The sequence below is a fragment of the Primulina huaijiensis genome, chromosome 12, assembly GCF_012295235.1.
Source record: "Primulina huaijiensis isolate GDHJ02 chromosome 12, ASM1229523v2, whole genome shotgun sequence".
Lineage (NCBI taxonomy): Eukaryota > Viridiplantae > Streptophyta > Magnoliopsida > Lamiales > Gesneriaceae > Primulina > Primulina huaijiensis.
Genome location: NC_133317.1, coordinates 3,296,810 through 3,313,862, shown reverse-complemented (window position 1 = coordinate 3,313,862; position 17,053 = coordinate 3,296,810). Strand labels below are relative to the sequence as shown.

The 17,053-nt window shown below is 41.1% G+C and overlaps 3 protein-coding genes across 7 annotated transcripts; 2 read left to right on the top strand and 1 right to left on the bottom strand.

The window, feature by feature from the left end:
• Positions 1-1,103: 1,103 nt before the first annotated feature.
• Positions 1,104-3,613, top strand: LOC140990325 (protein IQ-DOMAIN 17-like). Of its 3 annotated transcripts, none has more exons than XM_073459952.1 (5): positions 1,104-1,498; positions 1,618-1,941; positions 2,298-2,510; positions 2,657-2,743; positions 2,858-3,613. In XM_073459952.1, exons 1-5 carry the CDS (start codon positions 1,361-1,363, stop codon positions 3,401-3,403), a joined length of 1,308 nt encoding a protein of 435 aa, XP_073316053.1. In that variant the 5' UTR covers positions 1,104-1,360; the 3' UTR covers positions 3,404-3,613. The 3 variants fall into 3 exon arrangements, with proteins under 3 accessions (XP_073316053.1, XP_073316054.1, XP_073316055.1); XM_073459953.1 differs by having other exon boundaries at positions 1,621-1,941; positions 2,858-3,612; XM_073459954.1 differs by having other exon boundaries at positions 1,105-1,492; positions 2,858-3,612.
• Positions 3,614-4,721: 1,108 nt separating this feature from the next.
• LOC140990109 (uncharacterized) lies at positions 4,722-7,067 on the top strand. Its single transcript, XM_073459688.1, has 2 exons — positions 4,722-5,808; positions 5,917-7,067. Exons 1-2 carry the CDS (start codon positions 4,722-4,724, stop codon positions 7,065-7,067), a joined length of 2,238 nt encoding a protein of 745 aa, XP_073315789.1.
• Positions 7,068-13,665: 6,598 nt separating this feature from the next.
• LOC140990210 (growth-regulating factor 7-like) lies at positions 13,666-16,126 on the bottom strand. 3 transcript variants are annotated; one of them, XM_073459794.1, is made up of 5 exons: positions 15,980-16,126; positions 15,227-15,518; positions 14,968-15,138; positions 14,554-14,875; positions 13,666-14,481 (listed from the first exon to the last, which is right to left on the bottom strand). In XM_073459794.1, exons 1-5 carry the CDS (start codon positions 16,073-16,075, stop codon positions 13,821-13,823), a joined length of 1,542 nt encoding a protein of 513 aa, XP_073315895.1. In that variant the 5' UTR covers positions 16,076-16,126; the 3' UTR covers positions 13,666-13,820. The 3 variants fall into 3 exon arrangements, with proteins under 3 accessions (XP_073315895.1, XP_073315896.1, XP_073315897.1); XM_073459795.1 differs by having other exon boundaries at positions 15,302-15,518; XM_073459796.1 differs by lacking the exon at positions 15,980-16,126 and adding an exon at positions 15,707-15,952.
• Between the last annotated feature and the right edge of the window lie 927 nt (positions 16,127-17,053).

Here is a 17,053-nt window from a genome sequence, read left to right as displayed (position 1 = left end):
TAATCTGACAAGTAGTCTCAATATAAATATCACCGCAGTTATCAATATTTTTAAGAGTAGTTTTTTTTAGAGACGATCTCACGAATTTTTATCTTTGAGACGGGTTAAACTTATCAATATTCATAATAAAAAGTAATATTATTAGCATAAAAATTAATATTTTTTCATGGATGATCCAAATAAGAAATTCGAACCACGAAATTGATCCGTGAAACCGTCTCTCACAAGAGTTTTTGTGTATTTTTAATTCAAATACATAAATTCATTCAAATAATCAAAAATAATTTTATAAAAATATAATATTTTTAATTATATATATATTATTTAATTTTTTGTTCATATCATATTATGACAAATGCAACATTTATAAATTTTAGGTTTTTTGATTATTTAAATTGAAATTAAATAAACATTGAATTAAATTTTTTTTTTTTGTCCGAGAGTCAATCCGAACCAAATCGAGATCTAGGTGGCGGTTTTGGTTCGGTTGGTTTTTAATTAATAATGATTTAGTTTGGTTTGTAACTTTGTAAAAGTGATAGTATTGAGTTGGTCGGAATTTTTATCATAAGAACCGAACAGATCCGGTTTTGTCGACCCCCTACCTCTCACGCTATCAACGTAAGGTATATTATGAGAACCGATCCGGTTTAGTCATTCAAACTAACTTGGTCTTTCTCACTTCTAGAGAATGTTTTAGAATTTGAAAATAATAAATTATTGTAACATTTATTTTATCTTATTCATTTATTATATGGATCTCGGGGAAAAAATGATATATATCGCACAAAAGAAAACGGGGTTTTTTTCAAAAATAATTTAATTTTAAAAAAAAATTTCAAAAATAACGTAAAAAAAAAAAACATTTTCAAAACTACTGTAATCCGCGCTTACGGATCAGCGTCCGCGCTTCATGAGCCCGGACGCTGGCCCACGTAAACGACGGAATGTTTTAGCGACGAAATATATATAAAGCAAACCTAATCTGTAGAATCTAACAAGAGCACGATATTACTAAGCTTTGTTGTCTTTAATCTTGTTCGAGGAACCAAAAAAGCGAAGGAAGAAAGATCAGTCAACACCCCCCCACAGCTTTCAGCATTATCGAGAAAAATAACACGTTCTTTCATGCATCCAAATGGCACATAAACTCACCCACACTTCCAACACAATTGTTCTCCATGTCAAATTTAGCAGCAGTAAAAAACATGCCATTAGTTAAAGAATACTGCTTGACAGAACTTTGTTTTATTCTGTCCCCTTCTGCTGAAAGGGTTAAAAACATCATAACAGAGCAAAGATTTCCATTCTGAGAGGTCATACGTACGTACTGAGCGAATAACGCAAACCATTTCTTCAAATGGGAAAAAATGGTGGCAATTCTTGGTTCAGTACAGTGAAAAAGGCTTTCAGAACTCCTCCGAAAGATAATGGCAAGAGGAGCAGCAGGAGTTTGGAAGAAAATGAGTTAGTGGAAGAAGAAGAAGATAAGGTATATGTCTTCCAAACTTAAAAAATAACAGCAACTTTGGCATGTAAACCACCTCAGAAAAAATGTAATAAATATTTACTTTATAAGAGTCTGATATGATCATCTATGTCTTTGTGGATTTGCAGAAGAGGGGAAAGAGGAGGTGGATTTTTTTGAAACCAATCTGTCAAGAAACTATTATACAACATAAAGTTTCAGAATTTACAAGCTCTCCAATTCAAAATGGCGAAAATTCGGCCAAAAAACAAGCATTTGAGGGGCTCGTACGTGATCAAAGGCGTGCAGTTGCTGTGGCTATGGCGACTACAGCTGCTGCTGAGGCTGCAGTGGCAACAGCACAAGCCGCTGTAGAGATTATTAAGCTCACAAAACCGACTTTTCTCTTGGCTGATGGTAAAGAACAAAGTACTGCTGCTCTTGTGATTCAAACAGCCTTCAGAGGTTATCTGGTAATTTATTTGTTTAAATATTCAGGCACCCTTTGATTAAATTTCATTAACTTCAAGTTCTTGGACATCCATCGCCCCATATGGGTGAGGCCCAATTGAATTAAACTATGGAATCGGATTCTTGGTTATTTGATTAGGTAACTCCAAATGCTGGTATTTATTTAAGAACACTGGTTAGTAAGCTTCGATTTCCATTACTTTTTGCCAGAAAATGGATTAAGCTACGTACGTTATTTTGTATGCATATTTCGATTCAGCTACTTCAATTTCACCGGTTTGATTAGTTTGATTCAGATGCAATCTTTTTTTTTTCAAAAAAGAGTTCATCTGATGTTGAATGTATGTGCACGGATCAGGCAAGAAGAGCCCTCTTTGCATTGAAGGGAATTGTGAAGCTGCAAGCTCTGGTGAGAGGACACAATATCCGGAAACGAGCAAAGATGACTCTACGATGTATTGAATCCCTAGTCCGAGTACAAGCTCGAGTATGCGAAGAACGGAGGAGGTTATCATTTGAAGGAACAAGTCCAGGCTCCATGTTCTACCTGGCCCAGAGTCTCCATGCATTTGTAAGTATTCAACCCGTATCCTCAAAAGCTACAGCTATTTGAATACGATACGAACTTACACATGATAACAATACAAGAATTCCCATATTCGTGTTTTCCTATTTAAAATATTTCTAACTGGCCTCCGGAAATCTTGAATATTGTAGTCTACAAATGATTCGCGTGAGCATCCATGGACACAGGAGGAAATCCAGGCTCTGATTCAGCGAGGTAAAAAGTGTTCACTCAAACAGGTAAACAACATTGCTTTGCTTGCTCGTGCATTTCTTCGGTTCGGTGCATCCAAATGATATTCTTCATCTTTTTTGTTAGCTCTATTCGATCTCATCATCTGCACTGCTTCACAGATATTAAAGTTGGATTCCGAAGGAGAATCTGCATCTTCAAGCAAGAAAATAGCCTATCAAAGATATCCAATCAAGAATATTGTAGAAATCGACACTTCTTACAAGTACAACTCCTCACAACATCAACATAACAAACAAAGTCTCAGACCATCTCAAATCGCCCCACCCCGACATCGAGAACACCAAAATTTCTTACCTCATAGTCCATCCTCGTCGAAGTTCATACAAGTTCAGTTAACCAGCCCTCGTCGTCAAAGAGAGGAGAACTACTATCGATATTCAGAAAAGCCAGCTACCAAAAACTCAGGCCTCGTTCCTCGACCAAACTTTATGGCTGCCACTGCGTCGGCCATGGCTCGAGTGAGATCACACAGCGTGCCAAATCTGAGGTCTTTGAGCCCAAATAGAAAGCAAACTTTTTCGGTGAAGAAACGACTGTCTTTCATGGAAGGAGACAACATAGATGGTAACACGAATACCCCAAAGTATACAAGCATTCATTCCAATCAATTTAGCCTCGAGAGGACATCTAATGTGTCATCTTGAGCGGCACTAACAATGATAATATCGTTCCATCAATCAATATTGATACCAAATTATCGTTAATTCAAGTGAAAATTGTGGGTGCTTTTATATTACTACGTTCGATCCCTTGTTGCATTAATTCTCAATCTTACAGTTTTTCTTCTTTTTTTTTAAAAAAAATATGTTTAATTTTAAATATATTTTTTCACAAATGGTTGTTGGATTTGCATCATTTAGTATCATATTGATAAAAATACAATAAATAAATATGTCATCAGAGTTTGAATTTTTTTTATTGATCGAAATAAAATAATCATCATTTTTGTTTTTCAATATTTGATATTGATATGTTGGAATACTGAAAAACGTTCAACATGAAAATTATAGATCAAATCTTTTAAAAAAAATGATGACGCATGAAGATAAACGTGCCAATGCGACAACACAAATAATCTAACTCATTCCATATTTACGTAGCTTTGATAACCGAAATTTACAGCACTTGATTTAGATATTTAAGGTAAGTTTCACGACTTTTTAACTGATAAATTATATATTCAAATATAATATATTTTAAAAATAGATCTTTAAATTTCTCGTTATATTAATATTATAAATATGTATTACTAAAATTATAATTAAGTAAACAAATTATATAGATATCTATAAGAATATAATAAAATAAACATCTTTTATCTATATTTAATTTAAAATATTATTTGATACCCCATGGATGAGCCCATCAAGATCCGGCCCATATCTAGGGCCCACAGGTAAAGGGCCCATGACAAGCCCAGGCATCCCTCTATAAATACCAGGTTTGAGCGTTCAGTTGAATTATTCACTATATTGTTTTCAGCAGCACCCTTAGCTGCTCCCCCCATCTATCCTCAGTCTCTGACTTGAGCGTCGGAGGGGCTACGCCAGGACACCCTCCTGGCCCCCTTCTAACGGTCTTATTTGTGATTTCAGGCTCAGGACAATTTCAAACCTGGATTAGTGACCCTCGCCGGAATCGGACCCTAAATTTCCCGTGAGTATCACTTGGCGCCGTCTGTGGGAAACTTTGAGCTGAAACGTAGAGATGGTAGGCAGAGGAGGAAACATGAGAACTAACTCGGCATCGTCGCGTCCTCAGATGGGGCGTGAACAATCCCATGCTGAGACGAGACAGGAGCAACCGCGTCTTGAGACGCAGCGAGAAGAACCTCATCAGGAGGCAAGAGTTGAACCACCACGTCACGAGACAAGGGCCGAGCAACCCCGTCCTAATGAGAACGTGGGGAACTTGACCCTGGAGCAGTTGGGCCAATTTATCACTCGGACAGTGGATGAGGCCATGAAAAGGAATCAAGAGTTCGTGTTTGCAGGGGAACAGGCCGCCCGTCAGGAACGTGAGGAAAATGTTGAAGTCCACCAGAGCAGGGTGGAGGAGACGCAACCCCTCCCAACTGGGGAGATTAGTGAGATGGGGGAGATGTGGAAAGAGATACGGAGGTTGAGGGAGCAGGTAGAAAGCAGAGCGCCGGTACCCAAGAGAGGAAGCCCTTTTTCACTAACCATCTTGGAGGAAGGGCTTCCTCCGAATTTCCGACGATCTAACATTGGTGAGTATGACGGACATACTGACCCCGAGGAACACTTGGGGAGATTTGAAAATGCGGCTTTGTTGCACCAATATTCAGATGGAGTCAGGTGCAGGGTGTTTCTGGGCACGTTGGTGAGGTCAGCCCAGCAGTGGTTTAACACCCTGCAGCCCAACTCCATACGTTCTTTTGAGGACTTTTCAGCTCCCTTCTTGCACCGATTCGCTAGCAGCAAGAGGCACCAGAAAAATTATTTGAGCCTGTTCGTGATGAAACAACAGGAGTCTGAGACTTTGCGAGAATTTGTCCAGCGTTTTAACAATGCAGCGCTGGAGATACCATCGGCTACCCCGGCCATCATGATAAGTGCCTTCACCCAAGGCTTGAGAGGAGGAGAGTTTTTTAAATCACTGGTCAAGAAACCTCCGTCGACCTATGATGACTTGCTGGCTTGGGCGGAGAAGTATATAAATCTAGAGGATGCACAACGGTATAGAAGGATGGAGCAGCGGCCCGGGGGAAGTAGGATGGAGGGGGGAGAGAGAGGAGGTAGGAAGAGAGGTTCAGGGGAGAAGGAGGAGGACAAAAATAGAAGTAGAGGACAATTCTCATCACATGTTCCTCTGAACAGGAATCGCGATAAGGTAATGGAGGTGAGGGAGCCAGAGGGAAGGTGGGAGAAGTCGCAGAGAGCGGAGGGCGGTGTTAGGATGCCTCCGTCAGACAAACGAGAGGCATCCTCATCCGGGGATCGACCGAAGCCTCGCCCATCTCCCAGGCGAGGTCGAGGTCCTCCTTGGATCAACCAGAGGGTCGGAGAGCCGAAAAGAGAAGAGCGGGGTCAGGATGTTCCTCGGGAACCTGTCGAGCCAAGGAGGAGAGCAGATGAAGATAACCACCCCACGAGAGGAATGATTCACATGATCTCGGGGGGTGCTACTGATGGAGACTCTGGGCGAGCTCGGAAAGCGCACGGGAGGAGGTTGGAGAATTTTGAGATATCCAGGGGTGCAGACTTACCCCAAGATCCTGTCATCAGCTTCGGGCCGGAAGACCTTCGAGGTATCGTGGCTCCTCATAACGATGCCTTGGTGGTGACAGCCACTATTGCCAACTACGATGTGGCAAGGATCTTCATTGATAATGGGATCTCTGTAAATATATTGTTCAAGAGCACGTTGGATCAGATGAAGGTGGAAGGGTTCGAGTTTGATCCGGTCTCCACTCCTCTGTATGGGTTCGCGGGACATGCCATTCCGCCGCTGGGTCAAATTACTCTTCCCCTATCTTTGGGGCGCGACCCTCGGCGGGTAACAAAGATGATAACATTTACCGTGGTGGATACTCCCTCATCATATAATGGAATCCTGGGGCGGCCAGCCTTAAAGGATTTCAGAGCCGTAGCCTCCACGGATCATCAGAAGTTGAAGTTTCCTGTGGGGAAGGAAGTGGGAGTCTTGTGCGGGGACCAGAAGGTCGCGCGTCGGTGTTATGAAGGGACGGTGAAGGAGGAGGGGAAGAGGGCGCGGGTGGAAGTTAATATGATTAGAAGGGGGAGGAGTGGGTTACCAGTAGCGAGGAAGGAAGTTTGGGAGGTTATGGAGGAAGAACCGGAGGTCATAGTGCTGGGACCCGAAAAGAAAATGCTCAGAATAGCCCGTGACCTTGACCTAAGGGTTAGGGAGGAACTCATTGCTTTCTTACAGGCCAATCTCAGCGTGTTCGCTTGGTCAGCTAAAGAGCTCACTGGGACGGCCCCGGATGTGGCGGAGCATCGGTTGAACATCTTGCCGAATGCTCGCCCAGTAAAACAAAAGAAAAGACATTTCGGGCCTGAGAAAGATAAAGTTATACAGAAAGAGGTCGGTGAATTGCTTGAGGCTGGGCACATTCGAGAAGTGCAATTCCCTACTTGGCTATCGAATGTTGTCATAGTCCCGAAGAGTTCAGGAAAGTGGAGAATGTGTGTGGACTTCAGAGATCTCAACAAGGCATGTCCTAAAGATTGTTATCCTTTGTCTCGGATAGATCAGTTGGTGGACTCCACAGCTGGACATCAGTATTTGTGCATGCTGGACGCTTATCAAGGGTACCATTAAATCCCTTTGGTTGTGGATGATCAGGATAAAGTGAGTTTCATCACCTCTGAAGGAACTTTCTGTTACGTGGTCATGCCCTTTGGACTAAAAAATGCCGGAGCCACGTATCAGCGATTGATTGATAGAGTCTTTTCTGAGCAGGTGGAAAGGAATGTCGAAGTGTATGTGGACGAAATCATGGTAAAGTCTAAGGATTCAACCCAGCTCATACCTGACTTAGTGGAGACATTTTCCACCCTCAGGTCTTATAGGCTGAAGTTGAATCCTCAGAAGTGTATTTTTGGGGTGAGGAGTGGGAAGTTCCTGGGTTATATGGTGACAGAAAGGGGGATCGAGGCCAACCCCGAGAAAGTTCAAGCTATCCAAGATATGGTCTCTCCCCAGGGACCCAAAGATGTTCAGCAGCTGACAGGTAGGATTGCTGCGCTGGCACGCTTTATCTCGAGGTCAGCCCACCGAAGCTTACCATTCTTCCGGACCTTGCGTAAAGCGAGAAAATTTGAGTGGGGTCTGGATTGTGAGAAGGCTTTCACAGAATTGAAGGAGTACCTTGCCAAGCTTCCTGTCCTGGCCAAACCGGCGGTGGGTGAGCCTTTGTGGGTATATTTATCTGCCACTGAAGGGGGTGTAAGTTCAGTCCTTGTTAAGCTAGATGGGTCAGTTCAACAGCCGGTGTACTATGTCTCGCATGCACTCAAAGGGGCAGAGATCCGATACTCAGGGTTGGAAAAATTGGCTTTGGCTTTGGTAGTGACAACAAGACGCTTGAGGCCCTACTTCCTATCTCATCCAATTGTGGTGCTCACTAACAGTCCATTGGGCAGAATTCTAACTCATTCGGATATGTCTGGCCGTTTGATCAAGTGGACTACTGAGCTAGGAGAGTATGACATCCAGTATGAGCCAAGAACTTCTATCAAAGCACAAGCCTTAGCCGATTTTCTGGCTGAGACCGTGCATCAAGAAAATGAGGACCCTTGGAAAGTGTATGTGGAGGGTTCCTCTTCGAAGGAAGGAAGCGGGGTGGGGGTGGTACTGATTTCACCAGCTGGGGAGGTGGTGAAATTAGCGGTTAGGTTGGATTTTCGAGCAGCCAACAATGAGGCAGAATATGAGGCTGTGTTAGCAGGACTTCGAGCAGCAATGAATGTGGGAGCTACCCGGGTACTTATTTTTTCTGACTCTCAGCTAGTGGCACAACAGATGAAGGGAGCGTATGATGTGAAAGATGAGAAACTTATTGAGTATGCTCGAGAAGTGGACAGGGTCAGAGAGAAGTTCACAGAGATTACATTTGTACAGATTCCCCGGAAAGAAAATGAAAAGGCGGACACTCTGGCCAAAATGGCTTGGACAATGGGAAGTTGGAAGAATAGAGATGTGGTCTTTCAGGTCGAACTCACACCTCACATGAGTTCACCTGCAGTTGAGCAAGAGGAAGAGGATTGGAGAACCGCTATAACTGATTACTTGAAGGAGGGAAAACTTCCTGATGACCCTCGCGAGACTCGTAAGTTGAAGGAGAAATGCTCACGTTATGTGATAGTCGGAGAAGTGTTGTTTAGGACGTCTTTTGCAGGGCCGCTTCTTAGGTGTTTGAGTTATCAAGAGACTGATTATGTGCTCCGAGAAGTTCACGAGGGATGTTGTGGAAATCATCTAGGGGCTTATGCATTGGCGAGGAAAGTGCTGCTCGCCGGTTATTCTTGGCCTTCAGTGCTGCATGATGCTCAAGAGTTAGTGATGTCTTGTGATAGTTGTCAACGTCATGCCCGGTTGCAGCACCGACCGGCCGCGATGATGAAGGCTGTCACGGCCGTTTGTCCTTTTGACCAGTGGGGAATGGATATTGTGAGACCTTTTCTTATAGCTCCTGCTCAGAAGAAATTCCTTTTGGTAGCAGTTGACTATTTCTCAAAATGGGTGGAAGCAGAGCCTTTGGCCAGAATCACTGAGAATGACGTCCTGAAGTTCCTGTGGAAGAGTATAGTATGCAGATACGGGGTACCTAGGAGACTGATATCCGATAATGGGAGACAGTTCCAAGGGGCTAAGATCCAAGCTTGGTGCAAAGAGATGAAGATCCAACAAGTCTTTACCTCTGTAGCTTACCCGCAGAGTAATGGTCAGGTGGAGGTGATTAATCGGACGCTGGTGCAGGGTCTAAAGGTTCGACTTGGCAGAGCTAAGGGTAATTGGGTGGATGAACTACCAAGTGTCCTATGGGCATACCGAACCACTCCGAGAGAAGGAACCAAAGAAACTCCTTTCAGTTTAGTCTACGGTAATGAGGCAGTGCTCCCGGCTGAGATTGGGTTGGAATCGGCGAGAGTAGTGTTTTATGACGAGGACAATGACGCGAGACGCGCTACTGACCTTGATCTTTTGGAAGAAAAGAGAGAGGATGCCAGCATTAACATGGAAGCTTATAAGAACCGCATTGCACAGTCTTATAATCGAAGAGTCATTCAGAGAAACTTTCAGGTAGGTGACTTGGTTCTGAGGAAGGTGCAAGAGGAGCAGAGAGGAAAGTTGGACCCAAAATGGGAGGGTCCCTTCAAAGTGATCGAGAGACTGAGCTCTGGAGCCTATTACTTGGAGGATGTGCAAGGCAAGGCTTTGAAGAGGCCTTGGAACGCTTATCACCTTAGGAAATATTATTCTTGATTCCATCATTGATGTATTTTATTTTCTGAATTTCCTTATGTAATCCGTTGGAATTCAATAAAATCAAGCTCTTTTTTTTTTTTTTAAGTTCATGAATGTTAAATATTATTCTTGATTCCATCATTGATGTATTTTATTTTCTGAATTTCCTTGTAGAGGAGCAGAAGGTAGGAGAAAAATTGAATTTTCCTACTAAAGCATCGCCTGGGAGAGGAGCAGAGTGGAGGAGAAAAAGTTTATTTCCTGCTATGGCGCCGCCTAGCAGAGGAGCAGAGTTAGGGAGAAGAGAAATTTTATCGTCCTGCTAAGGCACGGCCTTGCAGGGGAGCGGAGGAGGGTAAAAGAAAAAGTTCATTTTCCTACTAAGGCATCGACTAGTAGAGGAGAAGAGGGCAGGAGAAAAATTTCATTTTCCTACTAAGGCATCGCCTAGTAGAGGAGCAGAAGGTAGGAGAAAAATTGAATTTTCCTACTAAAGCATCGCCTGGTAGAGGAGCAGAGTGGAGGAGAAAAAGTTTATTTCCTGCTGTGGCGTCGCCTAGCAGAGGAGCAGAGTTAGGGAGGAGAAAAATTTTATTTTCCTACTAAGGCATCGCCTGGTAGAGGAGCAGAGTGGATGAGAAAAAGTTTATTTCCTGCTATGGCGTCGCCTAGCAGAGGAGCAGAGTTAGGGAGGAGAAAAATGTTATTTTCCTGCTAAGGCACGGCCTAGCAGAGGAGCAGAGGTGGGAAGGACAAAAGTGTAATTTTCCTACTAAGGCATCGCCTATTAGAGGAGCAGAGGGTAGGAGAAAATTTTAATTTTCCTACTAAAGCATCGCCTGGGAGAGGAGCAGAGTGGAGGAGAAAAAGTTTATTTCCTGCTATGGCGTCGCTTAGCAGAGGAGCAGAGTTAGGGAGGAGAAAAATTTTATTTTCCTGCTAAGGCACGGCCTAGCAGAGGAGCAGAGGTGGGAAGGAGAAAAATTTCATTTTCCTACTAAGGCATCGCCTAGTAGAGGAGCAGAGGGCAGGAGAAAAATTTCATTTTCCTACTAAGGCATCACGTGGTAGAGGAGCAGAGTGGAGGAGAAAAAGTTTATTTCCTGCTATGGCGCCGCCTAGCAGAGGAGCAGAGTTAGGGAGGAGAAAAATTTTATTTTCCTGCTAAGGCACGGCCTAGCAGAGGAGCAGAGGTGGGAAGGAGAAAAAGTTCATTTTCCTACTAAGGCATCGCCTAGTAGAGGAGCAGAGGGCAGGAGAAAAATTTCATTTTCCTACTAATGCATCGCCTGGTAGAGGAGCAGAGTGGAGGAGAAAAAGTTTATTTCCTGCTATGGCGCCGCCTAGCAGAGGAGCAGAGTTAGGGAAGAGAAAAATTTTATTTTCCTGCTAAAGCACGGCCTAGCAGAGGAGCAGAGGTGGGAAGGAGAAAAAGTTTATTTTCCTACTAAGGCATCGCCTAGTAGAGGAGCAGAGGGTAGGAGAAAAATCTAATTTTCCTACTAAGGCGTCGCCTAGTAGAGGAGTAGCGTGTAGGAGAAAAATTTTATTTTCCTACTAAGGCATCGCCTAGTAGAGGAGCAGAGGGTAGGAGAGAAATCTAATTTTCCTACTAAGGCGTCGCCTAGTAGAGGAGTAGCGTGTAGGAGAAAAATTTTATTTTACTACTAAGGCATCGCCTAGTAGAGGAGCAGAGTGCAGGAGAAAAATTTAATTTTCCTACTAAGGCGTCGACTAGTAGAGGAGTAGCGTGCAGGAGAAAAATTTTATTTTCCTACTAAAACATCGCCTAGTAGAGGAGCAGGGGACAGGAGAAAAATTTTATTTTCCTACTAAGGCATCACTTAGTAGAGGAGTTAGAGGGTGGTGGTGTTGAATTTTCAATCTCCTGCTAAGATATCACCTAGCAGAGGAGTTCATACCCTGTCGATTTTATTCACCCTAGTGATTTAAAGGCAACAGAGATAAATTAAGAAGAAGCAGTGAATGCGAACGCAAAATACTCAATACGACAGAAAACAAGTTCGTACATGCCAAAAGTGCGCAAAAAGAAATAACCAAATGTAAACCTCACAAAGGTTGCATAATACTACGGAAAGTAAAGCAGTGCAGAAAGTAACAGAATATGGCCCGAAGGCCTACAATGTCTGCATAAATGAGAAAATAACACAAGTTTTTTTTTTTTTTAAAAATGGTCTAGAGATCAGGAGGGAGACTCGCTACAAAGTCCTCAAGGCTGATGAAATCAGTGGGAGCGCCGGCCGGAGGGTAGCCTTGAGCCTTGAAAAGGTCAACTGCACCCTCAAAACCCACCTCTAAGTAGTGAAAAGCTCTCGGGCCACAGATCTCAACGAATTCTTCAGATTTGAGAAAGTCTTCTTTGAAGGAGGAGGCTTCTGCAGCATGTCGCGCCTTGACGTCTTTAAGTTCAGCTCGCGAATTCTTTAACTCCTCCTTCAGCTTCTGGTTCTCTTTGGCGTGGTCCTCTATCAGTCGCTGAAACTCCTGTTTCTCCTTCAAGAGCTCGTCACATTGATCTTGGGACTCCGAAAGCTCCTTAACGTGTGTCGCTTTCGCTTCATCTAGGGTCGCCTGGAATTGGTCGCAAAGAGCCTTACTTTCGCGTAAGTCATGGCAAGCGCTGGACCGGGTGGCATTGGCACGCTCCACCAACTCCCCTAAGTACATCATGCCCTGAGTAAGATAGATAAGAGTGAAAAGACGACAAGAAAAGCAAGCATATATTGAATATCAGTCTAGAATCTAGAATGAAAAGTATACCTCAGCGATACTGCTGCATGTCCGGCGGGTAAGATCAGACCATCCCAGTGAACTCATGAACGTCGCATCTGCGTGGGAAGGAAGTTGATACAATATCTTCTGAGCCAAATGAGAAGGACCTCGACCAACGATGACCGACTCCGGCGTGTATAAAGGGTGTATACTCGGCCCGGTGATAGGCCCATCATCCGACTCGGGTGCTTCCGGAGAGGAGGCCGTTGTGGCCGAGATCTCAGAAATCTTGCGCTTGCTCTTCTGTGGAACGGACGGGCCAGCGTCGGCATNGGTCTTATTTGTGATTTCAGGCTCAGGACAATTTCAAACCTGGATTAGTGACTCTCGCCGGAATCGGAACCTAAATTTCCCGTGAGTATCATTATTATTGTTTCAATAGTCTGAAAACAATTACAATTGTTTTCGTGCTTTGATAAGAAATATTTTTTTTATACTTTTATGAATATGACAAAAAAATGGGTGTATATTTAAATTGATAATTGTTTATTATTATATAATTTTTAAATAAATATATTTTTTTTAAAAAATCAATAAAATAAAATAAATAATCTTGAAAATAAATGTGATCTAAACCATGATGAATTTTATATTGTTTTAATGTCATATTATATGAGATCAAGTAGGGATGACAACTTTTCTCTTGGTTTTGAGGCTCTACGGAGAAAACCCGAAACGAAGATGAGTAAAAATGATTTTTTCGGGTTTGAGTTCGTCGCGGATTTTTTTAAATCCCCGATGTAGTTCGGAGAGAGTATGAGATTACTATTCTCATCCGCGAACCCGCCCCGAAAATAATATCAATAATAAAATAATAATATTATTAATATTAATAACATAATAATATTATTATTTTTTAAAATATTATTAATATTATTAATATTAATATTATCACTAATAATAATAGATAATAATAAGTTTTGGTTTGAAAAAATCTCTGAATCAGTCATCGTCTTGTCATATTAATATTTTTGAAACGGGGATGGGGACGAGGAGTTGATCCCCGAAGTTTCGGGTTTGGGGATTCCCCGAACCCGAAAAAGTGGGGATCGGGACGAATATGGGGTGAGGATGGAATTCAGGACGGGGATGGCAAACCCGCCCCCACTCGCCAAATATTCGCCGTTGGAGGAAATATGAAGGTCAACTCAGCACATCAAGCAAGTGGATCAAACTCTGCAATGCAATGAACGAAGAACAAAGTCCAAAATTCACTAATCAATGAGTAAATAGCTTCATAAAGAATCACCAAAAAAATGGAAAACAATTTCAACTGAGAGAAAAAGAGCATTTTCTTAGATTCGCATGACACTAACTGAACCATTGAAATGCATATTCCAAGGAAGGCGCAGCACCAGCTGGACTATTGCAAACGCTGTTCTCCGAGTGTGAGAACAATGTCTGAGGAAGAACCCCTGACGGGGATGAAACTGTAGTAGCTGTGGTGTGGACAGAATCATAGGGAGAAGCTGGATTTGATCCCTCAACCCCAATAGAAGATGGATTTGATCCCTCAACCCCAATAGAAGATGGCTGCAAAGCTTCTCCAAGTGGCCCTCCTCGAGAAAATGGTAACCATCTTGTGTCTGTGACGTACTCATCAGAATCTTTAAGACCATCTTCAATTTCAAACTTGCTAGTTTCTCCATCCAACGCATTTCCAGAAGCCACACCCATGGATAAATTGTGTGAAGGGGACAAATTCCAATGATGGAGGGACACAGGCCAGGATGTGGCATTGCCATTTTTACTGCTTTTGTAATTATCCATTGACCAAGCATTGATTACTCCAGTATGTGGCTGGAAATTAGAGCAAGGGAATGGATTTGAAGTCTCAACACAATCTTGATAAAAAATGGGATTGGAACTACGAGTGAAGGAGAACTCATTAGCCAAAAAATCCAGATTCGCTTTCTTCATCAAGTGTTGCCATTTATCCTCAGGCGACCCGAATTCCATCAAGCCAGCATTCCTTTAAACGTACGAGTAAATCAATGAATACAAAGACAAAAGCCATGTACCAATTGCCAAATGATAAACAAACCTGTCAGATTCTATAGGATTGAACAACAGATGGGGTTCATTTTGAGTAGAAATCTGGTGGGATGCAGTGCTGTAGGCTTCAAGTGTGGGAAGAGGGCCTTGTTCAAGGGCTGTTTTCTTGTGAACTTCGCTATTGTTTCGAACTTCCACAGGCTTTCTTGAACGCAAACGACCCTTGTGCAGGTGACGCTCACAGTATTTCTGCATCGGGGCCACGTCTTTTGAACACCTCCATTTCTTGCCATCTGTTCGCTTACACCTCCCTGGCTCCGGATCTCTATTCTTGAAACATCTAGCATTACATAGTTCTCCGCCACTCAACACTGCCGTCAAAATTATGGAATGGTTTAAATCGAAGAAAACCCAAATCAAATCAGACAACAAAAAAGGATAAAAACAAAACAAAAAAAATTACAGTTAATGGTAAGGTCTGAAGATGGAGCAGGAGAATTTAGTGAACGTGGATAGAGAAGATCATGAGGCAGCGGCAGAGAGGCCGTCAAGTATTTAAAGATCGTAGACTGCCTCTCAAGCTCTTTCCATTGAACAGATGTAAAAGCTAGTCCCACACTCGAAGCCATTACTCCTGCATCAACAGTTCATAATTTACAAAAGATTCGATGAAAAATAATTCTTTCCAGGAAAAAATAAGATAAATTATAATGTTATTTTGCCTGAGGAATTGGATGCAGTTGTGGAATTCAAAGAATGAAAAATGTCAAATGTTTGCAAATCAGTCAATTTATAACCTGCTGTAGAGCTACCAACACATGAAGTCGAGACATCGTTACGGTATATATTGCTCAACACCTCGTTCGCTGCGCCGCTGTCATGGGTATGCCCCACACCACTGTCGGCGCAGCGAGTACCACCGTCATCTTCATCACCACCACCAAGTGGGCGGTTCAGATTTTCTAGATTTAGATGACCCATCATGCAAATCTTGGAAGGGAACGTTTCAATACTCTGCAAATCCGTCAAACAAACAGCATCACTCTTGGGTGGTGATTCTTGTCCTTTTTGTACGGAAAAACACATTCTCTAAACAGGAAAGAACATTATTTTCTTCTATATAATCAAAAAAACCCGTACTAACTACAAAAATAAAAGAAATTAATCAAATAAGGAAAGAACAGCAAATAAGCCTTACCCACCTTCTAAAGTTCTTAGCGAAAAGATATCGACTTCGATTTTTACATACTACCGCAGGAAAAACAGATTAACCATACACGGAATCACTCACTAACCCGATTCAGACAAATAACAGCACATACACACGCAAAGAAAGAAACAATAAATAAAGAATCCACCTTTAATAAAGTTCTCAATACTCAACTGTGATTTCAAGGTGCAAATGTAAAGTTGCTCATCTATTGTGCGTGTGTGAAAAAGCAGCAGAAAAATAGGGTTTAATTTTTGGGTTTGACCTTGGAATTTAGTAATTGGTTATACCGCCATTCTCGCCCTCTGGTGTGCCTCCATGCTTCCAACATTCGCACCGCGTCGGGGACAAGACACGACATTGCAATGCAATATAAAATAAATATTATATTATAATAAAAGCATTCTCTCTCTTGCAATTGCCTTATCCATAGTTCTATGGCCAGATAAAGGCAATGCGACATTTCTGTTTTTCATAACATATATCTAATTATATATGAATATTAAAAATAATAATTTCGAATATTTAAATAATTATTTAAAATTATTGATATAATAAATATATTTAATTATTATATTATTTTTTATATATAATTTGAAATTATATTTAAATAACTATAACAATCATGTCATTAAATTGAATTATTTATTGTTACATTTGATATTTTGATACACAGCACTGTTACTAATAAAAAAATAATGGAAAATATTTTAAAAATTCATATATTAATTGTATGTTAAAATTTTAAATAATAAATAAATATTTCTCAAAAAATAAAAAAAACCATTTATTAAATGAAAATTTTGATTAAAACTTTTAATTATTTTTTGAATATTTTAAAAATTATTTATACTTAAGTTATGATTAAATAACAACAACATCTATGTATAGACAATCAATGTATTAAAATATCATGATAAAATTATTCACTAAAAATTTGAAAAATATAATATCACATAAAAATTTATAGTTTATTTAATATTTTAAAGAGTATATATGATTAAATATATAAAAATATCACAAAGGTCTCAAGAATTTTTATATGTGAGACGGGTCAACCATACCGATATTCACAATAAAAAGTAATACTCTTAGCATAAAAAGTAATACTTTTTCATGGATGATCCAAATAAGAGATACATCTCACAAAATACGACCCATGAGACTATCTCACATAAGTTTTTGTCCTTAAATTAAATTAGATGATATGATCAGTGCAAAAATTTATGTGAGTATTATTTACACTTCACTTTTTATAAAATACATTTCATATTTCTTTCTTTATTGTAAAATACATGATATGTCATCAAATGATTTTTAGAATATTGATATAAACATA